This window comes from Rhineura floridana, chromosome 10 (genome assembly GCF_030035675.1).
Source record: "Rhineura floridana isolate rRhiFlo1 chromosome 10, rRhiFlo1.hap2, whole genome shotgun sequence".
Classification (NCBI taxonomy): Eukaryota; Metazoa; Chordata; class Lepidosauria; order Squamata; family Rhineuridae; genus Rhineura; species Rhineura floridana.
In genome coordinates, this window is record NC_084489.1 from 83,988,652 (window position 1) to 84,015,332 (window position 26,681).

Consider the following 26,681-nt stretch of genomic DNA (forward strand, 5'->3'; position numbering starts at 1 on the left):
TGTTTATTAGGAGAAATTCACATTCAAATGCGGAAGAATTTTTATGAGGATTTTTTTTTAAATGGCCATTTGCTACAGTAATGTGGAAAATGGAATATAAGATTAAAAAGAAATGCAACCGAAAATGGACACATTCCTCCATCTCTACAGCCACCCAACTCACAATTCCCACCAAAGCAGTTTCTTATCAAATTTCATTATACAAATCAACAATAATGACTTCTCCTTAGAGGTGCTCGGTGTTTCATACTTAATACCTCCCCCATCCATACATCCAAAACGTTAGTTTTCATTATTTAAACTGACAAAATCAGCCTGAGCAGCCGGCTGCTGTTCAGACACGAGGAACTGTTTCACGGACAAGTCTGTGTGGCTGATGCTGAGGGCTCCACCAGATGGACCGATTTATTGAGAATTCATCCTGATTTGTTCACGCAAAGCTTATGCAGAAGATAAGAGTCTATAGACCCTTTGCTCGATATGTACACACACATTCATAATTCACCCAAAAAACCAAGAACCAGCTCTAGGTCACCTGACCCCATCTCAGCACTTTCTGTCTGGAGGGTTATGGGTCCCATACTTGTGCTAGGATGGAGGTTTCTGGTATCATTGCCACCCTGCTGGAATAGTAGGGCCCTTTCCGGAACCCTGGAGGCGAGGTGCTGATTTACAGCTTCAGACAGAGGACAGGCCGTTCTGACAGATGCTTCTTTTGGGGCTGATTCTTTCCAGCAAGGATAATTGTGTGACATAATTAATAGGGCTGTTATCCCTGGAGAGGCTCGGATGCGCCCGTGTGAAGCTGAGGTAATGTTGGTAGCGCCACTTCCGGAGGCGTTTCTTGAACTCGGCCTGGACCTGCAAAGATGGTGACAGCAAAGGCAGGAAAGAAAATGGAGGGTTAAAGCTAGGACAGAGCCAGAAAACAGCCCCTAGCTTTGCAGCCTTTTTCAACATTTTTTTTAAATGTTGGGGTAGAGGGGAAACCTAGTCATGAAAATGAGTAAATTCCACCCATTGTGCTGGGGGCAGGCTGGCGGAAGGAAGGAAGTACGTCCTTTTGTTGCCAAGCCAACACAGGGATATTATTTTATTTATTTATAAAAATATTTGTGTGCCGCTATTCATTTTTTACAAAACTCAAAGCAGTTTACAACCATCATGCATATATGCAATAAAAACTATGTAAAATCTGAAACCACCCACTACCTATTACAAAAAAAAGACATTTTCTGAATTGCCTGCATAAACTTGGTGGCATAGAAAAGGTTTCAGCAGATGCTGAAAGCCAACAGAATGCCATTACCAGCGGGGCTCTCATATTTCAGCAGGGAACACATTCCACACACTGAAAAAGTCCTACCTCCGTGTGACCACAAGGCAACGAACATGAGGCTGTGGCAAGAGCAGCCAGGTTCCATTTGTTAACCTTAATGCCTTTACCTTCTCTTCCCATGCTGCATTGCCAGAAAGTAGGGAAATGACCACACACTGCTCGCAGAGCTTGGAAAAGTTACTTTTTTGAACTACAACTCCCATCAGTCCAATCCAGTGGCCATGCTGGCTGGGGCTGATGGGAGTTGTAGTTTAAAAAAGTAACTTTTCCAAGCTCTACAGTGCTAGGACAATCAGGCTACACTCCCTACAGTCCAGTTTGCAGCAAGGTGCAGGAATACAGAGTCTCCCAATTACTTAGGGAGCAGTCCTAACTATGGGAAGCCAGTGGGATTTGCACCAGCTTAAGTTAAAGTACAGCCAGTGTGGTGTAGTGGTTAAGGTGTTGGACTACGACCTGGGAGACCAGGGTTCGAATCCCCACACAGCCATGAAGCTCACTGGGTGACCTTGGGCCAGTCACTGCCTCTCAGCCTCAGAGGAAGGCAATGGTAAACCCCCTCTGAATACCACTTACCATGAAAACCATGTTCATAGGGTTTTCATAAGTCGGAATCGACTTGTAGGCAGTACATTTACATTTTTAAGTTAAAGTACGCCAGATCTCATCCCTGTTCAGGAGCGAGGCTACTGCTGGCTGAGCTAGTCCAAGCCTGGCGGAGGAAACAGGCCTGTAGCCAGCAGGAGGGCTGGGGAGGGCTGCCCCCCTAATTTTTTCTCCCCCATTAAGTTTTTTGTACCCTGAACATTTAAGCTGGCTACAGGTCTGACAGAGAAAACAAGCATCTCAAATGGCGTTTGACTGACGCCACCACTCCTGAAATGGCATTCAGAACAGGGGTAATGTACGCCAGCAGAGATCCCGAATTTTGCATTTCTGCAATGCATTCAAGGAGATGCGGCTTTGTGTACATAAGGGAGCTGAACTGAAATGAAGGCACCATTTGTAAAAAGAGGGCAGATGCAGATCAAAGCCCCTTCTCTTCGATTCTGAGAAGAGGAAGAAGAATGAAATCCTTTCTGTACCAAGGTATTTCCAAGAGCCTTTCCACTTACCTCGCCATTTAAGAAACAGTACAGAAGAGCAACAACAAAGCCCTTTAAAAGAAAGAGAACAATGAAAATTGCGTGTGCAGACATGCACGCACACACGCACGCACACACACACCAGAGACTCAGTGCAAAAGAGGACAGGGCCAGAGCTTGGAAAAGTAACTTTTTTGAACTGCAACTCCCATCAGCCTCAGCCAGCATGGCCACTGGATTGGGCTGATGGGAGTTGTAGTTCAAAAAAGTTACTTTTCCAAGCTCTGGACAGGACACCAGAACCTTTAATCGTTGGTGTAGAGGTCAGGATTTCATTATATGCATTTCATTATGGCATATCCCATCTAATTTTCAAATGAAACTCAAGTTGGCTTACAAAGCAAAGCATCAGCAGAATCTAAAACATATATCACAGTTGCCACTCCTAGCTACAGTCAATGATGCATTAAACCAACCACAGAAATACATTTCTTAAAAACATCCTTAAGAACTCACATGGCATTAAAATTAAATCAGAGAAAGGGTCCAACTAAAAGCCTTATTTTGAACAACCATATTTTTTTTGCTACCTAAAACAATGGAATTGGGTACATAGCAAGCTGCCTGATACTAGTCAGATGATTGGCCTATCTAGCTCAGTGTTGTTTACTCTGACCGGCAGTGGCTCTCCAGAGGAGCCTTTTCCCAGTCTTACCTGAAGATGCTGGGAACTGAACCTGGGACCTTCTACATGCAAAGCATGTGCTCTACCACAAGCCAGGCTCTACCACGAGCAGTTGGCAATATATTCCACAAGGCAGGTGCTGCTACAGAAAAGGCCCTACCCCTGGTTTACCATCCGTTGTGCTTCATGGGGATCTGGAGGAAGGCTTCACATGATGGTTTGTCTCCTATATTTTTCTATGGAATGATCTCCAGTGAGGCCCACCTGGCACTGACATTAATATCTTGTCAGTGCCAGGCTAAGACTTTCCTCTTTTCATAGGCATTTGAGAGGATAACATCTGGAGGATAAGGCTATTAATCACTACTAGCCACATTTATTATGTTCTGGCCCACTGATGGAGGCAGCACGCCTCTGAATGCCAGTTGCTGGGAATGACAAGTTGTGCTCAGATCCTACTGGCGGGCTTCCCATAGGCATCTGGTTGCCCACTGTGCTGTCTGGATGCAGTACTAGAAAGGTTTTTGCTCTGATCCAGCAGGGCTCTTCTTATGTTTTTGCTAGACCCCCAAAAAGTTTCTGAAATAGGGGAGCACTCCCCGTGAGCCAGAGAGTGGAAAGTTCTCCAGGAGTTTGTTTTCCTTTATTGTGACCGGATTACTTCCAACCGAACCAAGTCTCTCCTGTTTCCACCTCTTGGGAACATAGGAAGCTGTGTTCCTTAGTAAGACCATTGGTTCATCTAACTCAGTATTGTCGACACTGACTGGCAGTGGCTCTCCCGGGTTTCAGATGAGGGACATTCCCAGCTCTACCTGGAGTTGCCAGGGATTGGGCCTGGCAGAGCTTGGAAAAGTTACTTTTTGAACTTTGCCAAGCTCTGGGGCCTGGGACCTACTGCATGCAAGGCAGATGCTCTAGGACTGAGCAACACCCCTTCCTGAATGCTTACCTGGAAAGAGCCCAAGCCCAGCTCAATGTACAGTCTGGCGCCCATCCCAATGCTCTCTGGGAAGAAGGCAAAGACCACGTAGTGCACGCCAAAGAGAGGGATGAGGAGCAAAGTTGACTTGGCCAGCCTCCTGGAAGAGAGAAGGTTGAAGGGAGCTGGGCTCAGCAATGGCAGCCAGAGGTGGCTCAGGTGGCAGCTGGCTGATGGGCCACTACAGGAGTGCGGAACCTTCTTCAGCCACTACAGGAGTGTGGAACCTTCTTCAGCCACATTCCCTCATGGGCAACCTTGCAGGGGCCACATGCTAGGGGTGCGTGGGGCCGTGGGCAAAACTGGGCAGAGCAATGCATGGGACTCTCAGCTTTGTCCAGTGGATTTCAGCCAGGCACATGTCAGAGACTTCTACACATACTCACACTTCCCCATCCAGGCAAGAGGCATTGTCACAATTAAGTGCTCAAGGACGGGGCCTGGGATGGATGTGGCCTGAAGATAGGTTGTGGCCTTGAGCTGTATAGAGAGGTCTGTGGGCCTGCATCTGCACCCCTCCCCAAGCCTGAGGTTTCCCACCCCGGACTACTGGCTTCCACCACTGAGCATCACCGCATAAGGTCCCCAGCGGAAGATGTCAACACTGTGCAGCTGACCAGCTGATGGATGACTAGCGGCACCCACCACAGGCATGGACAACACTGTCAGCAGCCCACACCGGGTGCTCATAAGCAGCCCAATCGGGTGGTTATCCTCCCCAGGGTGCCCAGAAGGTGCTAGGAGCTTTTGGACATTTTGATTCAAACACTCAAAAAGCCCCACAGAGCACCCGCTAGTGCCATTCTCCTCCTCCTCCCCCCACCCCAGGCAACCCTCCCCAAACAAAGTCTCGGAGAAGGACAGGCATAGTTACTAGCCTTGGCTTAGAGGTGGAGCGACAGGCCCTCCACAGATATGGGTGGGATCAAGGTGGGGCCCTGTTTGCTCAGAGAAATTTGAGCAGGAGTGTTCGGCGATGTGAGCACTGAAGGAGCAGTCTCTTGTAAGGAGGTATGCATAAAATGGGTTTTTTTTAATTCTGTGGCTTATATTAATGGATCATGGCATGAGAACCTGAAAAAGCTTCTGGAATATGTTCTTCATGTTGACCCCAAGTTTCAGGATGGTCAGAGCTGACTTGGTGACCTCAGGAAGGCAGGCACTAACCGAAGTAACAAGTAATGAGTAAGGTTCCAAACTCCTAGTTTGCCCTGGAATAACCCTTTCAACTAAACGATAGTCCAGGTCCAAGGTGGGGCGTGGGCAGGGCCGGCGTGACGCAGTAAGCAAGGTAAGCATGGCAGGAGGGCGCAACGCTTGAGGGGCGCCCCTAAGCCCAGAAACTTGTTTTAAAACACCTGGAAAACTGAATAATACATTACTAACATTTGAATTGAAAAATGAACACAAACAATTATAAAAGGTGGGGGCGCCAAACATGCCAGCGCCGGCCCTGAGTGCGGGCTAATGAACTCAACAAGATGTTGCTTTAATCTACACTTAGACATTTACCCCGGAAGCTGCAGGTACAGTTTTAACTTTATACAGGTAGACAAACAGGACAAAGTAAATTCTTTCATGTAACCAGATCACTCACCTGTATGCCCTCTCCCAATTTCCATTCAGCTCAAGGTAACCTCATTTAAGGCTAAGGGTCTTGGGGGGGAAGTCACTAGCACCTTTAGGGGCTCCAACGACTTCCTCATTCTACACAACCCTCCCTAAGATCATCTCAACATGCAGCTTGGGACACCCAGTGAGGAAAGGGAAAGGCGCGATTCTGTTGTGAGTTTGGGGGTTGAAATGGACAATTTCTATGAGTCCCCTTTGAGCCTCCGCTTTGGAATCCTGTGCCTTGGGGTGAGAAACTCACTCTGCTGGTCAGATGAGTTTCTTTTGTTAAGCTAATAGAGTGGCCAGGTTTGTTAATGGGTCTGTCAGGTGCCCAGCAACTGGTGAATGGGCAAGGAAGACCCTTTTGTCATTGAAACTCTTCAGAAGAGCCTCCCCCACTCCTGGGGCCTAGGAGAGGCTGGGGTTTTGAATTGTGTGTGAGAAAGGCTGGGAGCTGGAGAAGGCAGAGAGACTGGCTCTCTGCACCATGGGTTTAGGATGCCTCCTGTAACCCTGATGGAAAAGCTGGTTATTGGACTTCTGATGCCTTGAACCCCTCCATCCTAAGCTCAGGTTGGAATGTGTGTAAATAAACAAACCGTATTTCATAACGACACCACAGTCTCCGCTGACCTTCTTCCCAAGGAAACCAAACCCAGGGCGAGCGCAGGGACCCCTGGAAATCTCACCGCTCGGAGATTGGAGTGGCGTGCAACAATACGCTTGGCCATGTGGCACTATGCAGGGAGACAGCTGGGCTCTCCCCAAGCATATAGTCCTTTATCTTGACCTTGTGCCCTGATTTGCTTCAGGAAAGGAATATCTATGCATATCTCTACTGTTTTATTTGTTTCTCTGGGGGTGAATCCATGCAATCTTGGAAGTAATTAGGGACAGGGGTTTTCCCTTATGCTCTCTAGATCAAAGGAATGAATGGCTACATTAAGTTAGAAGCTGCTCTCATTTTTAGTATAATTAAAACGCTACATTTTTCCTGTTTCTTTTTTCAGTAAACCAACCTTTATTTTACCTTTGCGTGTGCATTCTTGGGGATGTGGTTGTATTTATACGCACGTAAGAGCAAGGTGTGGGCTTTTAATTCCAGCAAAAGATCCTGCTGCACTCTTGGGGTGCAGTTTGGGCCTCTAGTGGGGATTACACATTAGGGGGTTCACAGGTACATCTGTAACACTTCCAGTACGGCCTACTGATGCCCACGGCCTGGTTCCTATTCCCAGCACACTGGCTGCTTAACAGCAGAAGCTGGTAAACTGTCCAACTCCCATATTTGCTTTGATTTGGATTCCTGCATTGAGCAGGGTGTTGGTCTTGATGGCCTTATATGATTCTATAAGCAACAGAAGCTTGCTTAGTGTGCAGCATGTATGAGGGACAGAGGAAGGGACACAGAAATATAGGAAGTTGTCTTATAGTAAGTCAGACCTAGTAGTCCATCTAGCTCAGTATTGTCCACTCTGACTGGCAGCGGCTCTCCAGGATTTCAGACAGGACTCTCTCCCAGCCCTACCTGGAGATGCGGGGACTGAACCTGGGACTTTCTGCATGCAAAACAGTTGCTCTACTGATGGGAAAATCTTTATATACAAACAATAAGCAACATATATTATTTTATAAAGCTATAAAGGTTTATAATATTTTAATAGTTTAGTAGCCAGCCAGAACCTTTTTCTTTTTAGAGCTGTCTTCCCTGACTGTGCTGAGATGTTTGGTACAGCTTGAACTCTGTAAGATAAGATAACACTGAACAGACACTGAACATCCCTGTACTCTCCAAGACATAGGAAGGATTGCATTAACTGAAACGCTTAGCTCATAGCCTAAATGTATTGGTATGTGAAGTTCTGAACATTGCCAAATTGACTAGAACATAATGCAATGCCAGTGCAATGCCTATGCAGTACCTATGCAATGCCAATGCAATGCTGATGTAATGCCTATGTAATGCTGATGTGTAGCCCCGACTGGGGAAATGCTAATGTCTTTGTCCTGGAATGTATAAAAAACCCAGGCACACAGTGCCATGTTGCAGCAGTCATGGGAGACTGACTGTGTGCACATAACCAATCAAGGCCTAACTTTGCTGCAAGCCTGTGTCTTCAATTTCATCTAAGAGCCCCGGTCCAGCGAACCTCAAAATTCCCCATCACTACCACTGAGCTATGACCCTTCCCTAAACCTGTGGCCCTACAAATGCTGTTGGACTATAACATCAGTCATCCTCTGACCATTGGCCATATTGGCTGGGGATGATGGGAGTTGCAGTCCAACAACATCTGGAGGGCCACAGGTTACCCATCCCTAATGTATAATGGAGGACTGGGGTCCAACATCTCTGGCTTATGAGGATGAAAGGTTTGGTCACTTACACATAATGCCTGGTCTGCCTTCCTCCAGTCTCCGAAGATTTTAACTTCTGGACCAGAATCCGGATGACGTTTAGAAAGATCACAAAGTTCATCTAGAGAGGTAAGAGGAGGTCTCAGTCTCCACCCAAGCTCAGTGGATATATTTCCACATCACATTTTCCCAAGAAATAGAGTCGTTTTGTACATGTGCAAGACAAATAAGTGTAAAATGTAGCCCCCTCCAATTAATTCTAAAACAAGGGTAGATTTGGATAAGACTCTTAATGGCGAGAGCAGTTTGGTGATGGAAGCAAATACCTAGACGAGTGGGGGTTCCCTTCCACTCAAGGTCTTCAGCAGAGGTTGGACAGCTATCTCCTGGATGACCTAGCTGTGGGTTCCCTGCCTTGAGCAGAGAATGGACTAGATGGCCCTAAAGCTCCCTCCAAATCCATGAGTCTATGATTTTGCAACATAAATGTTTCTGTTGCTTAGGGTTGCCAAGAAATTCTACCTAAGCCTGGAATCTAGGTTTTGCATTAGCAAACTGGAAAATAAAGAGGCAAGAAACAACATATGGGGTAAAGTAGGGCCACTTTATTAAACCACAACATTGAGACTTCTGGAAATTGTGCGGGAAACCTCCAACCCTTTATTGGGCTTCTAAGCCTGCTGTGCTTGGAGTCTACGCTGCAGGGGTGAAAAGGTGGCTTTAATTCCAGCACTTTCCCCTGCCACATCCCTACAGGTGAGGAGGGAGGTCTTCCTGATTCATGCCCCTTTGAAGCTGTACAACTCAAAGTGAGTGACACTGGTTAACCTCAGAAGTGACCCATGCCCTGCCCAGTGGATCACAGAGCCCTATGTGCAGGTCTCCAACATCGCTATTCACTAGAAAATGGCCGAATTAAACCAGTCAGCCTCATTATCTGGTAGTAAATATAAATGTACTGCCTTCAAGTCAATTCTGACTTATGGCGACCCTATGAAGAGGGTTTTCATGATAAGCGGTATTCAGAGGAGGTTTACCATTGCCTTCCTCTGAGGCTGAGAGGCAGTGACTGGCCCAAGGTCACCCTGTGAGCTTCATGGCTGTGTAGGGATTCAACTCCTGGTCGCTCAGGTCCAACACCTTAACCACTACACCACACTGGCTCTCCATTATCTGGTACCCACCACTAATTTCACCTATGCAGCACCGCAGTAGTGAAATAATCCCTACCTGCCAGGCAATCCCAGGAAGAACAAAAAAATTCTACTTGGCCCCGATTACGGCAACCAGCTGATCTCACACTAAATACCGGGAGGCAGGGATACAATTGCACCTATAAACAGGGAGGCTGAAAGCACAACAACAGCTCCCTACCAGCTCATTCATGTTGATTTATCAGGGCCAATAAACAGTTCACGAGGAGGTGCAAGGTATTTTATGGTCACAGTAGATGACTTTTCGAGATACACTCATGTTTATTTGCTGAAGAGGAAAGATGAGGCAGAGCAGAAGCTGAGACTGTTCATTAAGAGAATCCAAACACAACATAATTTCACAGTGAGAGCGATACGATCAGACCAAGGGGGCGAATTTACAGGCAAAACATTACATGCATACCTTGAAAGTGAAGGTATAGAACAACATTTCACAACTCCATTTAGTCCGTTCAGTAACGGGACCACGGAGAGAAAAAACAGGGTGCTTCAGGAAGCATTGAGAGCCATGTTAATGGATTCTAATTTAGGAAGCTCTTTCTGGGGAGAAGCTATTCTGTATGCGACTTACATTCACAATAGGGTGTTGCATAGTGCCATTGGAATGTCACCCTATGAGAAACTCACTGGGAGAAAGCCTAGGGTGCAGCACATTCAAAGGTTCGGAGCCAGATGTTGGGTTCACATTTCACAGGGAAAAAGACGTGGCAAACTAACACCCAGAGCACAGGAAGGGTTTGTGCTGGGATTTCAGAATGCATATTACAGAGTGTGGATTGCAAAAACACAGCAAGTAGTTCTGAGCAGAAGTATTAAAGTCTCAGAAAAGCCTTGGGATCAAAAGCAAACAGTGATTCTCAATGGTTCAGATGAAGTTCCGACACCAGTACCTACACCCACACAAGGGGTGAAAGTGGAAGGAACAGATATTCCACTGAAAGATGCATTAAATGAACTAATCTGGGGCAAACGTAAAACAAAGAAACGTAAGGCTGATGAACTGGAATATCCTGAGCAAGCCGTGCCAGGAACAAGCTCAAGTGGGGGGGGGAGTGGAAGCAGAAGCTTCAGTTCCCTTAAGGCGCTCTGAGAGAGCAAACATTGGGAAACCGCCTGAGAGATTTACTGTGGTGGTTATAAGCAGCCCAGGAATGCACAAGGAAGTGCAGATGGATGCAGAGACTCTATATCTGACTTGTGTTCAGCCAAAGTTTGATTGACAAAGTTTGAAATGTATTGAACTGTAGACTGGAAATGTAATCAATGATGCAATGTACTGAAATGTATTACTAGATGCATATGTATACCTTTGTATTGTAGAAATGTATTACTGTAATGTGATTGTTGTAATGGATTTGCAGACATGATGAAAAAGGGGGAACTGTTGACTCATTAGGCCTTATTGCCACAGGTTGTTTTTCATCAAGTCTGAAAGTTTCAAGCAGTCTGGGGAAGAAGCAGTGTTATCAGCTGTAAAGGATGTGCCTGGCCTGAGAACAGACAGCCAAGGCCAGACATGTTGTCATGGTAACTAGGGAGATATCAGCTGGGAAAAGTTCCAACAGTCTTCTGTTAGTGTTCTGTCTGTGTTTTGCTTTTGAAGCGAACAGTACTACCCGGGGGAGGGGAATGGATCTACTTGTAAGCTGCAAGCCTTAATGTCTAAGTAAAGACTCTTAACATGATCTATTGCCTCTGTGAAGTTTCTTGACCAACTTACTCTAAAGTGCAACTGCGCTGTTCACGCAACACCGCACACACCAACACATATAACCTCTGCACACTCCTTCCCTGCCCAGGCACCAGTGCAGGAGCTGACCCAGAAGTGGCTTCTTGCCCTACGTCCTGTCGCTCCTGCAAAAGCACTCCCACCCAGTCTTCTTTAGAGCCAGACTGGGGGACCAGTATTCTGTGGGTCAGACCTGTGTACCTAAACATCTGGACAAACAATCATACTTGGTGCATTCAGACAGCTCCATCCACAGTCATCAGGGAGCCCTGCAGTTACAGGGACACAGGGACTGCCTTATAATGAGTCAGACCATGGGACCATCTAGCTCAGTATCGTCTACTCTGACCGGCAGCAACTCTTCAGGATTTTACCAGCCCTATTTGGAAACACCAGGCATTGAACCTCAGACCTTCTGCATGCAAGGCACATGTTCTGCCACTGAGCTATGATCCCTTCCTGTAACAGAGAAAGCTGCCTTTTACTGAGCCAGACCATTGGTCCATCTAGCTCAGTGTTGTCTGCACTGACCGTCAGTAGCCCTCCAGGATATTCCCAGCCTGACCTGGAGCTGCCAAGAATTAAACCTGGGGCCTTCAACATGCAAGGCAGATGCTCTGAGCTACGACCCCTTTCTTGATCCCAGACAGACAAGAGCTAAGGGAAAGTCCCAACATCACTGAGCAATAGCCCATTTTGCTTCACTCTATATAAACCCAATGTTTAAGAGAATTACGTCAGGACTATGCTGTCCCTTTAGCATTATCTAGCCCAGATGACCCTAGGGATTCCTTAATGAATTGTTGTGATCATAGGATATTGACGCCTTCTGCTAATATATCCTTGCCTATTATTAAGAATTCTAATCGCATGGAACCTGTTGATCATCCTCTTATATTAAAAAAGCCCCAGGTTGAAGAGTTAATGATTAAATTTCCTAGTTTCTCTGATATAGCCCAACAAGATATCATTGATGATCTACATAGTCCCCTTAGACTGCTGCAGAATCATAGGTTGCCACAGAATAAGGAAAGTTCTAACCATCATTTAGCAGCTGAAACTGCCTGCAGTTTCTTAGAACAAACTGCTGTGACGGATTCAGCACTCTCTGCCCCCTTTGGGAATCTATCTCAGACAGACTCCCCTAAATACAGACCCCCATTAGAATCTGATGTTGCCACCTCTTTGAATTCTATCGCAATTGATATTGAAGAATCGAGGCGGGTACCTATCGAAGGTCTTTGATAGCAACCCTATTTCTACGATATTAGGTAGAAGGAAGTACAACCAATTAACACCATATGTTCGTTCCAAAGAAGGCATAGTACATCGCCATCTACTTGCCCCTGTACAATTAACTCAAAAAGAGGGACAGACTCCTGCCTTAAACAACTTTTTCAGATCCCAAATCGCACTCCTTAATGCAAGATCTGTAAATAAGAAATCGGTGATTATCCAAGACCTCATTGTGGATGAACAAGTAGATGTATTATGTATTACTGAAACCTGGTTAGACGAAGCCGGCAGAGTTAATTTGACTAGTCTTTGCCCGCCTGGCTTCATGGTTATACATCAACCTAGACTTGGCGATCCTGGAGGCGGGGTGGCAATAGTATATACAGAGACTATCTCCCTAACTAGGATCCCCCTTTCATCTCCTCCTGGATTCGAAGTCCTTAGTCTAAAATCTGGCAACCAGGATAATTTGGTAATTTTATTGACCTACCGTTCTCCATGCTGCCCCACGTCCACATTGCAGGATCTATCGAATTCGATCCTGGAATTAATGTTGATGTCCCCCAAACTGTTAGTATTGGGTGACTTCAACATTCATGCTAATTCTTCTTTATATGGTGCGGCTCGAGAGTTTATGACGACTATGTCGACCTTAGGACTTCTTCAACTAATTAAGGAACCTACACATAGAGCTGGAAACACTCTTGTTCTTGTTTTTTACACAGGATCAAATGAAGAGATCTTAGCAGTCTCTGACTTATCTATTCGTCCATTACCATGGACGGATCATTATTTAATTAAATTTAAAATTCCACCACTATTTACCCCTTCTACAGGAAAGAATCCCATTAAAATGATTCGTCCAAAAAGATTATTAAATCCAACAACTTTTTTATCTACTGCTGAAAAACTCCTAGTTCCTCGACCTAATGAGTCTATTGTTGATCTAGTAGATTTCTGGAACAATACAATGTCCAGAACTATAGATATTATTGCTCCGTTACGCCCTCTCACACACTCTCGATCTAAAGTTGCCCCATGGTTCTCTAAGGAGTTGGCTGATATGAAACGGACCTATAGGGGCTTAGAACGCCGTTGGCTGAAGACACGGAGCCCCTGCGACCATCTTCAGGCAAAAAATTTTCTGAAACACTATATGTCATCTAGAATTACGGCTCAAAGAACCTTTTTCTCGGCCACCATTGCATCTGCTGATGGCCGACCAAAAGAACTCTTCCGGGTGGTTAAGAATTTACTTAACCAAGACCAGCATAAGCCGAATCCTGATCATTCTTCTTGTTGCCAAGAACTAGCCACGTACTTTAGTACTAAAATTGCTCAGATCCGTTTCGACCTTGACACTAAGAATATTATAATTTCCAACCCCCTCCCTGCCACTCATGTCTGCGTTGCCACCTTAGACTCTTTTCAGATCGTACATCCAGCAGATATAAATAACCTTTTGGAAGGGATGAGACCTACCACTTGTCTACTTGACCCTTGCCCTTCCTGGATTATAAAACAGTCCAGAAAGGGACTCGCAATTTGGATCAGTGAGTTGATTAATGCCTCCCTCCAGCAAGGTCACCTTCCAGGAAGCTTAAAAGAAGCAATTGTTATTCCATTATTAAAAAAGCCTTCCTTGAACCCTTCCTGTTTAGACAGTTTTTGTCCTGTTTCTAACTTACCTTTTTTAAGTAAAATCATTGAGAGAGTTGTAGCCGCGCAACTCCAGAGTTTTCTGGAGCTGACGGATTACTTTGACTCATCTCAATCTGGTTTTAGGCCAGGTCATGGAACTGAGACTGTATTGGTGGCCTTAGTAGACGATCTTCGGAGAGAGTTAGACAAGGGGAATGTGTCCTTACTAGTTCTCCTCGATCTTTCTGCAGCGTTCGACACGATCGACCATAAAATCCTTCTAGACCGCCTCTTCGAGATGGGCTTGCGAGGCACTGTTTTTCAGTGGCTCCACTCGTTCTTGGAGGGCAGATCACAGAGAGTATTGCTTGGGAATTTTAGTTCTGATCCCTGGCCATTATCATGTGGAGTTCCACAAGGCTCGGTGCTTTCACCGATGCTATTCAACATTTACATGAAACCGCTAGGAGAGATCATCCGGAGGTTTGGAATTCGATTTCACCAATATGCTGATGATACCCAGCTTTATTTTTCCTTTCCTCCGGATACGAAAGATGCCATCCTCCCATTAAACAATTGTCTAACAGCAGTAAAGACCTGGATGACGCAGAATAAACTTAAACTAAACCCAGATAAAACAGAGGTGCTGGTGGTTGGACATCGAACTAAGTTGGAAACAGGGAATGTTCCGATATTAGACGGAGTTGTACTCTCTTTAAAGACTCAAGTACGTAGTCTCGGTGTTCTCCTAGACTCGGCCTTGACTCTAGAGGCTCATGTTCTTGCAATCTCTAGAAGCGCTTTCGCCCGCCTGAAGCTAGTTCGCCAATTGCGTCCTTTTTTGGAGCTTTCTGACTTGACCATGGTTACCCATGCCTTGGTCACGTCTAAACTAGATTATTGTAATTCACTTTATTTAGGTCTTCCCCTTAGAATACTCCGCCAATTGAAATTGGTTCAGAGAGCAGCTGTTAGGATGCTAACTGGGGCGGACGTCCGAGCTCACACTACTCCACTTTTAAAACAACTACACTGGCTTCCAATCTCCTATCGAGTTCAGTTTAAAATCCTGGTTTTAACGTTTAAAGCTTTATCGGGCTCAGGTCCTAGTTATCTATCAAATCGTTTGTCATTTTATGAACCGGCACGTCCTTTAAGATCTTCTTTAGACCCTGGTCTTAATATTCCCTCCTTTTCCCAAATTCACCAGACAGGCATTAGGAATAAACTGTTCTCAGTGGGGGCACCAACTCTTTGGAATGCTCTTCCCCAGGAAATTCGTTCTTCCCCTTCTCTGTTTAGTTTCCGTCGCCAAGTTAAGACCTTTTTATTTCGGTTAGCTTTTGAATTGTAATGTGTGATATACTGTATATTTCTTATAATGTTTTTATAACTTGTTTGGTATGTTATACTGTACTATGTTGTTTTATTATGCTATTGTTTGCCGCTTAGAATTCCTTGGAACTGAAGCGGGATATAAACTTTTTAAATAAATAAATAAATAAATAAATGTGAGCCCTCCCCCCTTAACTCACGAGACTGAGTGGGGCAGGGGGTGAGGTCACACGGGTGAATAGGCATCTGTTGAGAATCTTTTAGACAGCGAATATCCTGGCACAGGCCTGGCTCTCACTGAGATGGCAAAGATGTCTGGGCTGTACCATTTTAGTCCACATATTAAATCTTGCATGCTCTCTAGGGTGGAGAGAGTCAGCCCCTCTACCCACCTTCTTCCAGGGCTCTGTGCTGATTCTATGAGCCACATTCACACTACATTCTTAAACTGGCCTCAGTGGGAAGAACCAGTAGTGTAGTGGTAAATTCAGAAGTCCAGGGCCCCTTCATGATAGTTACACCCATGCCACACCCTGCCCCCTCTCCTCCCCCTCCTATTTTGCTGCTGGGTTGAGAATAAGATCCTTGTTAATGCCTTCCCCCACCACAACAGATGTTCCTAGGATCCAATGAGCATGAAATAAAAGTTACTGAGAAGAGTCTTCTCAGTGGCTGACTCGCCTCCTTTCACTCTGATTGGCTCTAATCAGCAGGAAAGGACAAGGAAGCATCTTAGAAGACTCTTCTTTGTGGCCAACACTCTCCCCTTTCATGCTCATTGGCTCATAGGATGCTTGAGACATAGAGACCCTGCTGGGATCCTGCTCCTAAAAATGTAAGGGGTCTAAGACCCCTTGAGACCCTGGATGACTACATCCCTGGGAAGAACATACAGGAAGCCTTGCAGGATCAGGCCAATGGGCCATCCAGTCTAGTATTCTATTTCCACAGTGGCCAGTCAGATGCCTCTGGGAAACCCACAGGAACGGCAGGAGAGCGATAGCCCTTTCCCATTTAAGTTTCCTAGCAACTTGCTTTCAGAGGCACGCTCCCTCTGATCCTGTAGGGGTCTACAGACTTCATGTCTTGTAGCCATTGGTAGCCTTATCTTCCATGAACCTTACGTTCTGGGTTGGGGTTAGGATCTAGAACAGAGAAGTTTCAGTACCATCATATAAGACCCAGGATTTCGTTTGGGGCAGGCGGGAGTTGGGGGACCATGCTAGTAGAATAAAACTGATCTGATTTTGCAGCATAGGTAGGGCCTTAGATGCATGTATCTGCATTGGATCCCAGGGCAGATCTGTAGCTTGTGCATTTTAAGCTCCCTATAGCTTGTTTGATCATTCAGGTGACATGGAAGGCAACAAATGATGCACATCCATCACATCCAAAAGGGCACAAGAATGGCACGCAGCCCAGCGTTCCCTGACGATTGAAGACAATTGCTAGCCTTTCTGTTTTTCAAAGCAATTGGCAGATCAAAAGGAAAACTCACTAAGACAGTCAAGAGGATGGGTCCCTTGATGATCCACAGCACCGTGGAGCTCTCCTCATCATCATCCCAGCATCTGAAATAGCCAGCAAAATTTTATTTATTATTTATTATTTATTTATTTTATTTTATTCAGCTTATATCCCGCCCGACTAGCAAACAGCTCTCTGGGCGGCAAACATAGAAACATATACAATAATAAAATTACAAGATCAATATAACAAATATAAAAGTACATCATCTAAAATACCAATTACAACATTTATATAAATAACTTAGATTAAAATGCCTCAGAGAAGAGAAAGGTTTTAACCTGGCGCTGAAAAGATAATAGTGTCGGCGCCAGGCGAACCTCCTCGGGGAGAAAAGGGAAACAAATGATGATCTGAAAGAAGATATTGCCTCCACCTCCTCCCCACTTTGATGATGGCATGATGCTTTGCATCCTGATGCAGAAGCCATCTTTTTCTGGTATCAGATCCCCTTAATATTTCTCCTTTTGTCAACTCAAGAAACAGTATGGGAGCATGATAAGTAGGGTTGCCAGGCTGAAACTGGGCCTGAAGTTAGATTCAAATGGTGAAGATAATCTGCATCTTAAGAACATATGAAGACCCTGCTGGATCAGGCCAAAGGCTCAACTAGCCCAACACTCTGTTCTTGCAGTGGCCAACCAGATGCCTATGAGAAGCCACCAGGAAGGGCGTGAGTGCAGCAGCGTTCCTCCAGCCAGTGATCCCCAATGCATACTGCCTCCTACAGTGGAGACACAGCGTAGCCATCATGGCTAGCAGCCTTACTCTCCAAGAATTTGTCTAATTTACTTTTAAAGCCATCTGAGTTGGTGGCCATCACTATATCCCGTGTAGGGTTGCCAGGTTCAAGGCCTGAGACTGATCCTGTTTCTTTAGGAGAAAGGAAAGTCAGCCAAGTGCAGGTGTTCTTGCAACCCTGTAATGGGAAAAACCACAAGGTGGAATTCTCCCTTCCCTCTGCACAACTTTTACAGATAGAGAAGACCTCTTGGAGGCTGGGCCTGGGAACCAAGAGGTCTTCTGTATCTTTATAAGTTGTGCAGGGGGAAGGGAGAATTCCACCTTGAGTTTTTTCCCATTACAGGGTTGCAAGAACACCTGCACTTGGCTGACTTTCCTTTCTCCTAAAGATACAGGATCAGTCTCAGGCCCTGAGCCTGGCAACCCTAATGGTAAGAGGTTTAAATAGGGAGACTAAAGTTGGATAACCCCATTCAGCCACTCACCTTGCTGGCTGAACTTGGGTGAATCTTTCAGCTTAACCTACCTCCCAGGGATGTTGTGATGACAAAATGGGAAGGCACCACCATTGCTGCTGTGTGCTCCTTGGTGGGTGAATTTCGAAGGATGGCTGTGCTTTGGTTTTCATATTGTTTTGGAATTGGACAGGTTCCCCTTTAAATGTGGACTGAACTGAATTTATTAATTTATTTCTTGTTTTATTCATTAAACTTATATCCCGCCCTTCCTCCGAGCAGGAGCCCAGGGCGGCAAATAAAAGCACTAAAAACACTCTAAAACATCTTAAAAACAGGTTTTAAAGTATATTAAAGCAAAACATATTTTAAAACATATTAAAACAAAACATCTGTAAAAACATCTTTTTAAAAAATCTTTTTAAAAAAATTATCTTCCGCCCCTTAACATACTGCATGAAGTGGTCTCTGTAGTCAGTGCCTTGGTTCTCTCCCGTCTGGACTACTGTAATGCTCTATATGCTGGTCTCCCTTTGGGAACCTTGCGTAGGGTTCAGCTTGTCCAGAATGCGGCGGCACGACTCATTAAGGGCTGCCATAGGAGAGAACACATCACCCCAATCCTTCGGGAACTTCATTGGCTCCCGATAGTGTTGCGGGTGAAGTTTAAAATACTAGCTTTAACTTATAAGTCCTTTTTTGATGCTGGTCCAATCTATTTGAAGAACAAACTCTCTCTTCTTGGAGCAGATGGGCGTACGAGGTCCTCAGCCGCTAGACTTTTTGTGGTTCCATCTATCAGAGTGGCCAGATTAAGTGGTACTAGATCTAAAGCCTTCTCCATTGTAGCTCCCATGCTATGGAACACCTTACCAGTTGATACTCGCTTAGCCCCTTCACTTTTGGGTTTTCGGAGGCAGTTGAAGACATGGCTTTTTGTACAGTCAGATAAAGGAACATGCCACAGTTAGGTGGCTAAGGGGGTGGTCTGATTTTTGGGGTCTTATGTACAGTATTTTTATTATGTACCTGTTGATTTTTATTTTGATGTTGTTTTTGTATTTTTATTCCTTTGTATGTCGCCTAGAGTGACAGGTTGTCCTGCCAGATAGGCGTCGAATAAATTTTAGATAATAATAATAATAATAATAATAATAATAATAATAATAATAATAATAATAATAATAATAATAATAATAATAATAATAATAATAATAGAGGCCTTGTTTTCCTAAAATGTCAGCATTCAAATGTGTGAGCCTGACTGGCAGCTTGGAACTTTCCCCCCACAATAATTTTTTGTGAAAACACAGAAGTAAAAATGACCCAGTATTCTGTCTGTAAATCCTGCTTAGGATCCATGCTGATGTTATGGTCACAGGTGCTCCTGAAACAAAGGAGGATGATCAAAACATGTTAGGATGCATAAGAACTTTTTCCTCCTTTTTGCAATTCCATACAATTTCATTCCATGGTCATTATGAAAGTTCACTGCATCCTAGGTTAGTCATACTAGGGTTGCCAGGTTCAATCCCTGAGACTGATCCTGTATAAGAACATAAGAACATAAGAAGAGCCTGCTGGATCAGGCCAATGGCCCATCTAGTCCAGCATCCTGTTCTCACAGTGGCCAACCAGGTGCCTGGGGGAAGCCCGCAAGCAGGACCCGAGTGCAAGAACACTCTCCCCTCCTGAGGCTTCCGACAACTGGTTTTCAGAAGCATGCTGCCTCTGACTAGGGTGGCACAGCACAGCCATCCTGGCTAGTAGCCATTGATACCCCTGTCCTCCATGAATTTGTCTAATCTTCTTTTAAAGCCATCCAAGCTGGTGGCCATTACTGCGTCTTGTGGGAGCAAATTCCATAGTTTAACTATGCGCTGAGTAAAGAAGTACTTCCTTCTTTAGGAGTATTTTTAGGAGAAGAGAAAGTCAGCCCAGTGCAGGTGTTCTTGCAACACTGTAATGAGAAAAACCACAAGGTGGAATTCTCCCTTCCCCCTGCACAACTTTTAAAGATACAGAAGACCTCTTGGAGGCCTGGCCTGGCAACCCAGAGGTCTTCTGTATCTTTAAAAGCCGTGCAGGGGGAAGGGAGAATTCCACCTTGTGGTTTTTCCCATTACAGGGTTGCAAGAACACCTGCACTTGGCTGACTTTCTCTTCTCCTAAAGATACAAGATCAGTCTCAGGCCCTGAACCTGACAACCCTAAGTCATACTCAGATGAAATCAATGGATACGACTTACAGAGCAATCTAACCATGTTTACTCAGAAGTAAATCCTATTAAATTCAAAGGGGCTTACTCCCAGGTAGGGATGGAAAGATCTGTCATTTTCAGGTTCTCTTGGTTTTTCATTTTTGTGTTCAATTCTCCACAATACTATAGCAATTTGCGATTTTTTTAAAAAAAAACCCTTCATAAAAATGCCTCTGCATTTTACTGAGAATTTCTCCTAAGAAATACGTTTTTGTATGCAGTACACATTTTTCAAGGAATGTATCTAATACAATGCATTTTTGTATGTTACTTTTATTAAATTAAATAATTTATTGAATTAATAAATTAAATTATTTTTATGCACACTTTCCTCTAATATATGCATTTTTGTAAACATTGTTTGGTTGGAGAATGGCATAGCAAACTTGGGATAAGGGTGAATTCCGAAGGATGGCTGTGTTTTGATTCTCATATATTTATGAAAAGTGCATATTTGATAGATTCAGCTTTAAATGTAAACTGAATCAAATTTGCCCTCTATCCTTACTCCCACGTAAATAGGGTTAGGATTTCAGCCTAACATAGGTCCGTTAATTTCAATGGGTCTACTCCAAATAGAGCAACCCTTTACTTGTTCTTCATTTGTTGTATTCCTGTTTCATTCCTCACAATTCATTGTCTTTTGCTTTCTTTCCTTTTGCAATTTGTTCTGTGGCTACTTGAGGAGTTAATTCCGGTGACCACCTTTGATGCCTCCTGTTTCTGGGGCATCCTGAGAAAAAAAATATCAGTGGGGGGCACATTTTTTTTGTGGTAGTGGCTGCCATTTTTTCCCCTCCATATGTTTTGGGCTACAGTTCCCATCAGCCTCAGCGGGCATGGCCCAATGGCCAGGGTTGATGGGAATTGTAGTCCAACAACAACTGGAGGATGCCACGTTGGCTACCCGTGGCTTAATGTATAGACACCAACAGTATTAGCCAGTCTTAGTGATGGTGAGGAGGAAATTTGCAGTCAAACCCAATCTGATGGGAGGCAATGCTAAAGCAGTCTACTAACCCCAGCCAATCAGGATGAACCTCCATGCATATTGCTTGTCCGACACAAAGGTCAGCATCAGCAACGTCTGCAGATACATGCCCTCTACCAGCAGCCAGAAGAAGTTGGCTAAAATGCTGAACTGGAAGAAAGCCACAGCGGCCTTGCACACCACCTAGAGGATGTACGCATAAAAAGATGGTTAGCTTCAAACAAGCAGACTCCTTTGACATGGTAAGATTTTACACAGAGCAACAACCAAGTGAGCAGGCTGTGACATTTTTTCTTTTCCTGGCAGTGGTAATGATGATATTTTGACTTATTAATTGCTCATTACAAAAGAGTCTCTAAGCAACTTACAAAAAATTAAGAGGGCGCAGTATAACAGCAAAACGAACACATTGCGTGTATATCATTACAATGACTCACAAAGAGCAATGCCCATCGGTTTTGGCAGAAGACGAAGTGCAGTTGAGCGGAAACAGTGTTGCATGTGACAGATACAGGATAGAAAGGACAGCAATGCCTCCTTACATCCCTAGTTAAAATTACACCTTGCTGGGAAAATCTGGGAAGTGGAGCATCTGGCTGACAGAAACAACTTTGGGGCTCTTGGGGATGTGGATGAGCTGGGCTGATTTTGCCCGAGACTAGTAGCCTGCTCAGGGTTCCAGACTGTACATTTGTGAATAAATCATTTTTCATTTTCCCCGCCTTTTTTACAAGAGGCACCAAAGTCTCTCCAGCACTCTCTCCTCATGAAGCCAAGTGGGTTAAAGGCTGCCACAAGGATTTCCTGTGCCTTGGGAAATCAGGAAGCATGAAATGGTCATAACGAATAAGGTCAAAGCCATCCGTTTCCCTCACAAAATATAAGTCACCAGGGGCTGTGCCCGTTTGCTTCGCTCGCCAACCTGCTGCTCACTCTGCTCGCCAACTCCCCTGCCAAAACTTCCTACCACCTCACCTCCCTCACCCCTGCAGGCACCCCCGTTCCTCTCACCAACCCACTTGCCTTGCCTGTTTCTCTGCTGCCAGTGGCCCCTTGCAAACCCCAGTTCGCTCACCACCACCATCCACCCAGGCCCACACATTCCCTTCCCCAACCTGCTTGCCTCGCCTGTTGCACTGCCGCTGCCACCTCAGGCAAACTCTGTAGGCATCGCCACCAGTCTCCACCACATAGCCTGCTTGCTCAGTCACTCGCCAACCCCTCCCTCCCCACCACCACACACCCCAGGCACCCACACTTCCCACTGCAACCCACTTGCCTCACCGGGTCAGGCATGTTTTTGTCTTGCTGACGTCACTTCTCCACATCCCTGACATTACTCTGCATGACGTCAACACAGCGTGAGTGTGACTATGTAATATCTTACATTTTTATTATATGCATAGATAACTGAGACACCTCCTGGCCAGCCTCTTCTGCAAATATAAAGCCTTCATGTAACATCGTATTTTAGAAACAAGAGAGCGGGTCAGATGCGTACCGTTGACACGAAACAGTGGTCCATGCTGTCATCAGAGAACAAAATGGTGTCTTTGGTGAAAACGGCAGCCGCTCTCAAGACAAACGAGACAAACAAATGCATATGGATGTAATTCCGTGTGCAGTGAAATTTCCTGGAAGGAATTGGGAAACAAAAATGTCACTTTACAAGCTGACATGTCCTCATTGAACTGAATTCTGCTTTCAGGGCAGCTAGACAGTGGCTTTGGCTGCAGGGATGATAGTGATGGCCGCCAACCAGGATGGCTTTAACCTTCATGTAAACCCAGCAAAAAATCACATTGGCTGTCTTTGGAGTATATTTGCACCCCAATGAGATCTCCAATGGAAGGAACTGGTTACTTTGTCCCCCACAGAATTTTGAAAGTTCTAACTAAAACCTGGAGCAGATTCCACTGCCCCTCTGGCATGGAGCCAACAGCGGCCACCACCTGAGGGAAACTCAAAGGTATGATGGGAATATATAGATATTGGTATCGATATATTTAAAGAGGAAAGAAGGAAACATTATAGCCAAACTCCGAATCTCAGGGGTGGATAAGAAAGTGTAGAGTCAGCTGCGGTCTCCGAAAGGCACGTTCAGCGGTTACCGGAAGAAGGTAAAGATGAAAATAGCTGTAATGAGTGAAGCCAGGGAAGTTGCATAGCCTGCGGTGTAGATGTGCCAGAATGTTGAATAATATGATTTCTGTGGGAGAAAAGAGAACATTCAGAAGTAGAGGCACATGAGAAGAATGCATCTCTCAGAGTTAAGACCTGGTTTCCCTTGGTAACCACAGAGGAGGAGGAGGAGGAGGAGAGGGGGTGTGGAAGACAGAAGAAGAAGACTTTCCCTTCCAGTACTGAAGCACATTTGTTTGTTTCCATGTTTCTAGGCTAGGGATGACCAACAGAGGCAGGGCCTCCAAGAGGTCTTCTATCTCTTTTAAAGTTGTGCAGGGGGGAGGGAGAATTCCACCTTGTGGTTTTTCCCATTACAGGGTTGCAAGAACACCTGCACTCGGCTGACTTTCTCTTCCCCTAAAGATACAGGATCAGTCTCAGGCCATGAACCTGGCAACCCTAGTGGAGGTTCCTTCGAAGATTATATGCATTATTATGTGGTAAACCAGCCTTGAATCATCTGGGGGCCCTCCTGCTCATTCTGCTCAGGAGAGCCCCAGATGTCTGCCCTAAAGTCCTGCCCTGCTGGTACCTCTGCCTAAAGCTACCCTCTACCATTCCAGTCCCCTAACTGCTTCCCCCATCAGTCTGTTACATGCCTCTCTGTCCACAGCAGAAGTCACTGGAGCCCATGCAGGGGCAGGCCCCAATAAGAGGAGCCAATCTAGACTTCTTGTTGTTCAGCATCTTCCAGATCATATTTGCAGCAGCCATTTATGGTGAAGAATGAAATGAGACTCCAAGTACTCCTCAGACCACTCAACAGCAATGAAACCTGCCTTCCTTTGTCAGTTTTTTCTGTATTCTTTTGTTTGTGCTCAGCTGCCTTCACTTGCCCTCTGCAGTGCCATCAGGAACCCAGACTGGATTGGCGACATAGAATTCTGATACGATTCTATTCATTGCATGATTCCTGATCTGGGTGCAATCGCCACTGTGACTAAACTGGGAACCATAGCCCTTACTCTCAATTATTTTCATTTGTCATTAGTGATGTAATTGTATTGTTAAAATGGATGGGCTACATAGATGGGATGACTCTACAATGCTACTGCAAGAACCTTCCCTGATTGGCTGGGATCACATACTTATGATTAATCCAGAAAAGAGAAAGAAGGAGCAGCTGCAGAAACAGTGGTGCCATATTAGCATTAAATTTGGGAAAACAATTAATTTTGGAGAGCCATTTTTACCCCAACAGCATTACTAATTTTGGCTCAAATATTCAAACCGGAGAATATTCAGGGCAACTTAAGACTTGACTGACCTGATCTTCCGGCTCCTTTGTTAAGCTTTCTTCAAACCCACAGGCGACTGAATAAGGCGGGAAAGGCTCTGACCAGTACATGCCTGGTGTACAATTCCTGTGCAGGAACCCTGTGAGAAATGTCACTGTGAAGCAATTCTCGTGGCTGAGAAGCTACAGAACGCCAAAGCTTATCACACTGAAATGACGTCCGCAGTTAAGTTGAGATTGCCATATTTTGAGAATGTCAAGCACAACTGGGCTTGAACCAGGAAATTAGGCAGTGGGAAGGGGGTCAACCGTCTCACTCTCTGTGCCGCTAGAGCAGCTTATGAGGGGAGAGACTAGCTGGCCTCAGCCTAGCTGCTCCACTGCGGCCCCAGACACTGTGGGAAAGGGGAATGCAGCCAGTCAGCCCAGAAGGTGACCTCAGGAGCCAACAAGGCCTTGGTTGGCCTTATAAAAGAACTCCCTAGGCTTGACTCCCTTGTCTGAGCAACTCATCCGTGCGAGAAGGTACTAAGCAGGCTTCCTCTCACCTATGTATTTTGAAACCTGACTTCCAGCTTGTTTAAGGCCATATACTAGTTCTTTGTGATTTTTTTTATCTGCTCTTGAATCTGCACACGAGATAGATGAATCTGTCTTTTTCAGTTTTCCTCCATTTCAAACATTCCCAATCATAAGTTCACTTTGTTTTCACATCAGTTTGTGATGGTGATGATGATTTTAAGAAAGGCCATCAGCAGCACTTGAGTCTTAAAGTACACATTGTTTCATGCAATTTTGTCTTATTTATTTGTAAGATTTCTTACCCACCCATCACTATAAGGCCTATAAGGACAGGCTACATACAATTAAAACCAAATAATATACACATTTTTGCAAGCAAGTTCCCTTAATCAAATGCATTTTATATTTTCCTTTCACCAAGACATGTATTATTTACAGGGAAGAGTGAATAAAAATGTCTGCCTTGGTGAAAATAACAAGTACATATTTTTGTAAACTTGTTTTGTTTTGTTTTGGAGAACTGCATCGTAAAATTCAGAGAACTGCAAATATTGAATGAAAGCTGCATTTCAGTTCCCATATTGTTTTAGGAAGTGCCAATTAGCTCGGCTCTCATTAAAACGTGAACTAACTCGAATATAACCGCAATATCTACCAGCTCCCAACTTAGACTGTACCAGTGCCCTTTGACCCCGGCGGGCTGTAACAAAGAAATACAAAGTGGAAGGGAGATGAGAAAATTTCTTGCCATTTATGCTGGTGATTTCTTCAAAAAATCCTGGGCACGGGAGCGTTACCATCTCTCCAAACGTGGCTTTGGGCCAGCAGCTCAGTCCATCCCAAACCTCTGTGCATCCTAAGGAGAAACTAAACGTGAAGTTGAAGATTTCTGCTCTCCAGGGTGAGGAATATTGACTTCATGGGTTCCAGCTGGGGTTGCCAGGTTCAATCCCTGAGACTGATCCTGTATCTTTAGGAGAAGAGAAAGTCAGCCATGTGCAGGTGTTCTTGCAACTCTGTAATGGGAAAAACCACAGGGTGGAATTCTCCCTTCCCCCTGCAGGACTTTTAAAGATACAGAAGACCTCTTGGTTGCCAAGCCCAGCCTCCAAGAGGTCTTCTTTATCTTTAAAAGTTGTGCAGGCGGAAGGGAGAATTCCACCTTGTGGTTTTTCCCATTACAGGCTTGCAAGAACACCTGCACTTGGCTGACTTTCTTTTCTCCTAAAGATACAGGATCAGTCTCAGGGACTGAACCCGGCAAACCTAGTTCCAGCAGAAGGGATCCTGCTGGGGCTAGATATTCCGTGGGGTAAATTTAAGACAGACAAGGTAGCCCATTTGGAGCAAGTAGCCAGGGTCCCAAACAGGGACATTTTAGCTTTAAAAAAGTGAGTAACGATCGAGTTAATGAAAGAGGTGCAGTGCTGGATTGAGGAACAAGCCAAATAAGCCACGGTTTAAGACCTCACGTTATGAGGGGCCTCTAAATATGTTAGAGATAAATAAGATTTATTATATTTGAAATCACTTTGGCTTAAA

At 45.0% G+C, this 26,681-nt stretch overlaps 1 protein-coding gene across 1 annotated transcript; it reads right to left on the reverse strand.

Moving 5' to 3' along the window:
• Nucleotides 1-521: 521 nt before the first annotated feature.
• On the reverse strand, nt 522-26,061 carry LOC133365224 (vasoactive intestinal polypeptide receptor-like). Its single transcript, XM_061586816.1, has 11 exons — nt 25,888-26,061; nt 24,648-24,757; nt 23,308-23,405; nt 22,698-22,830; nt 21,226-21,379; nt 19,271-19,331; nt 16,717-16,789; nt 8,093-8,184; nt 4,062-4,191; nt 2,455-2,496; nt 522-861 (listed from the first exon to the last, which is right to left on the reverse strand). The coding sequence occupies exons 1-11, from the start codon at nt 25,937-25,939 to the stop codon at nt 679-681; spliced, it is 1,128 nt and encodes a 375-aa protein (XP_061442800.1). The 5' UTR covers nt 25,940-26,061; the 3' UTR covers nt 522-678.
• Nucleotides 26,062-26,681: the final 620 nt, after the last annotated feature.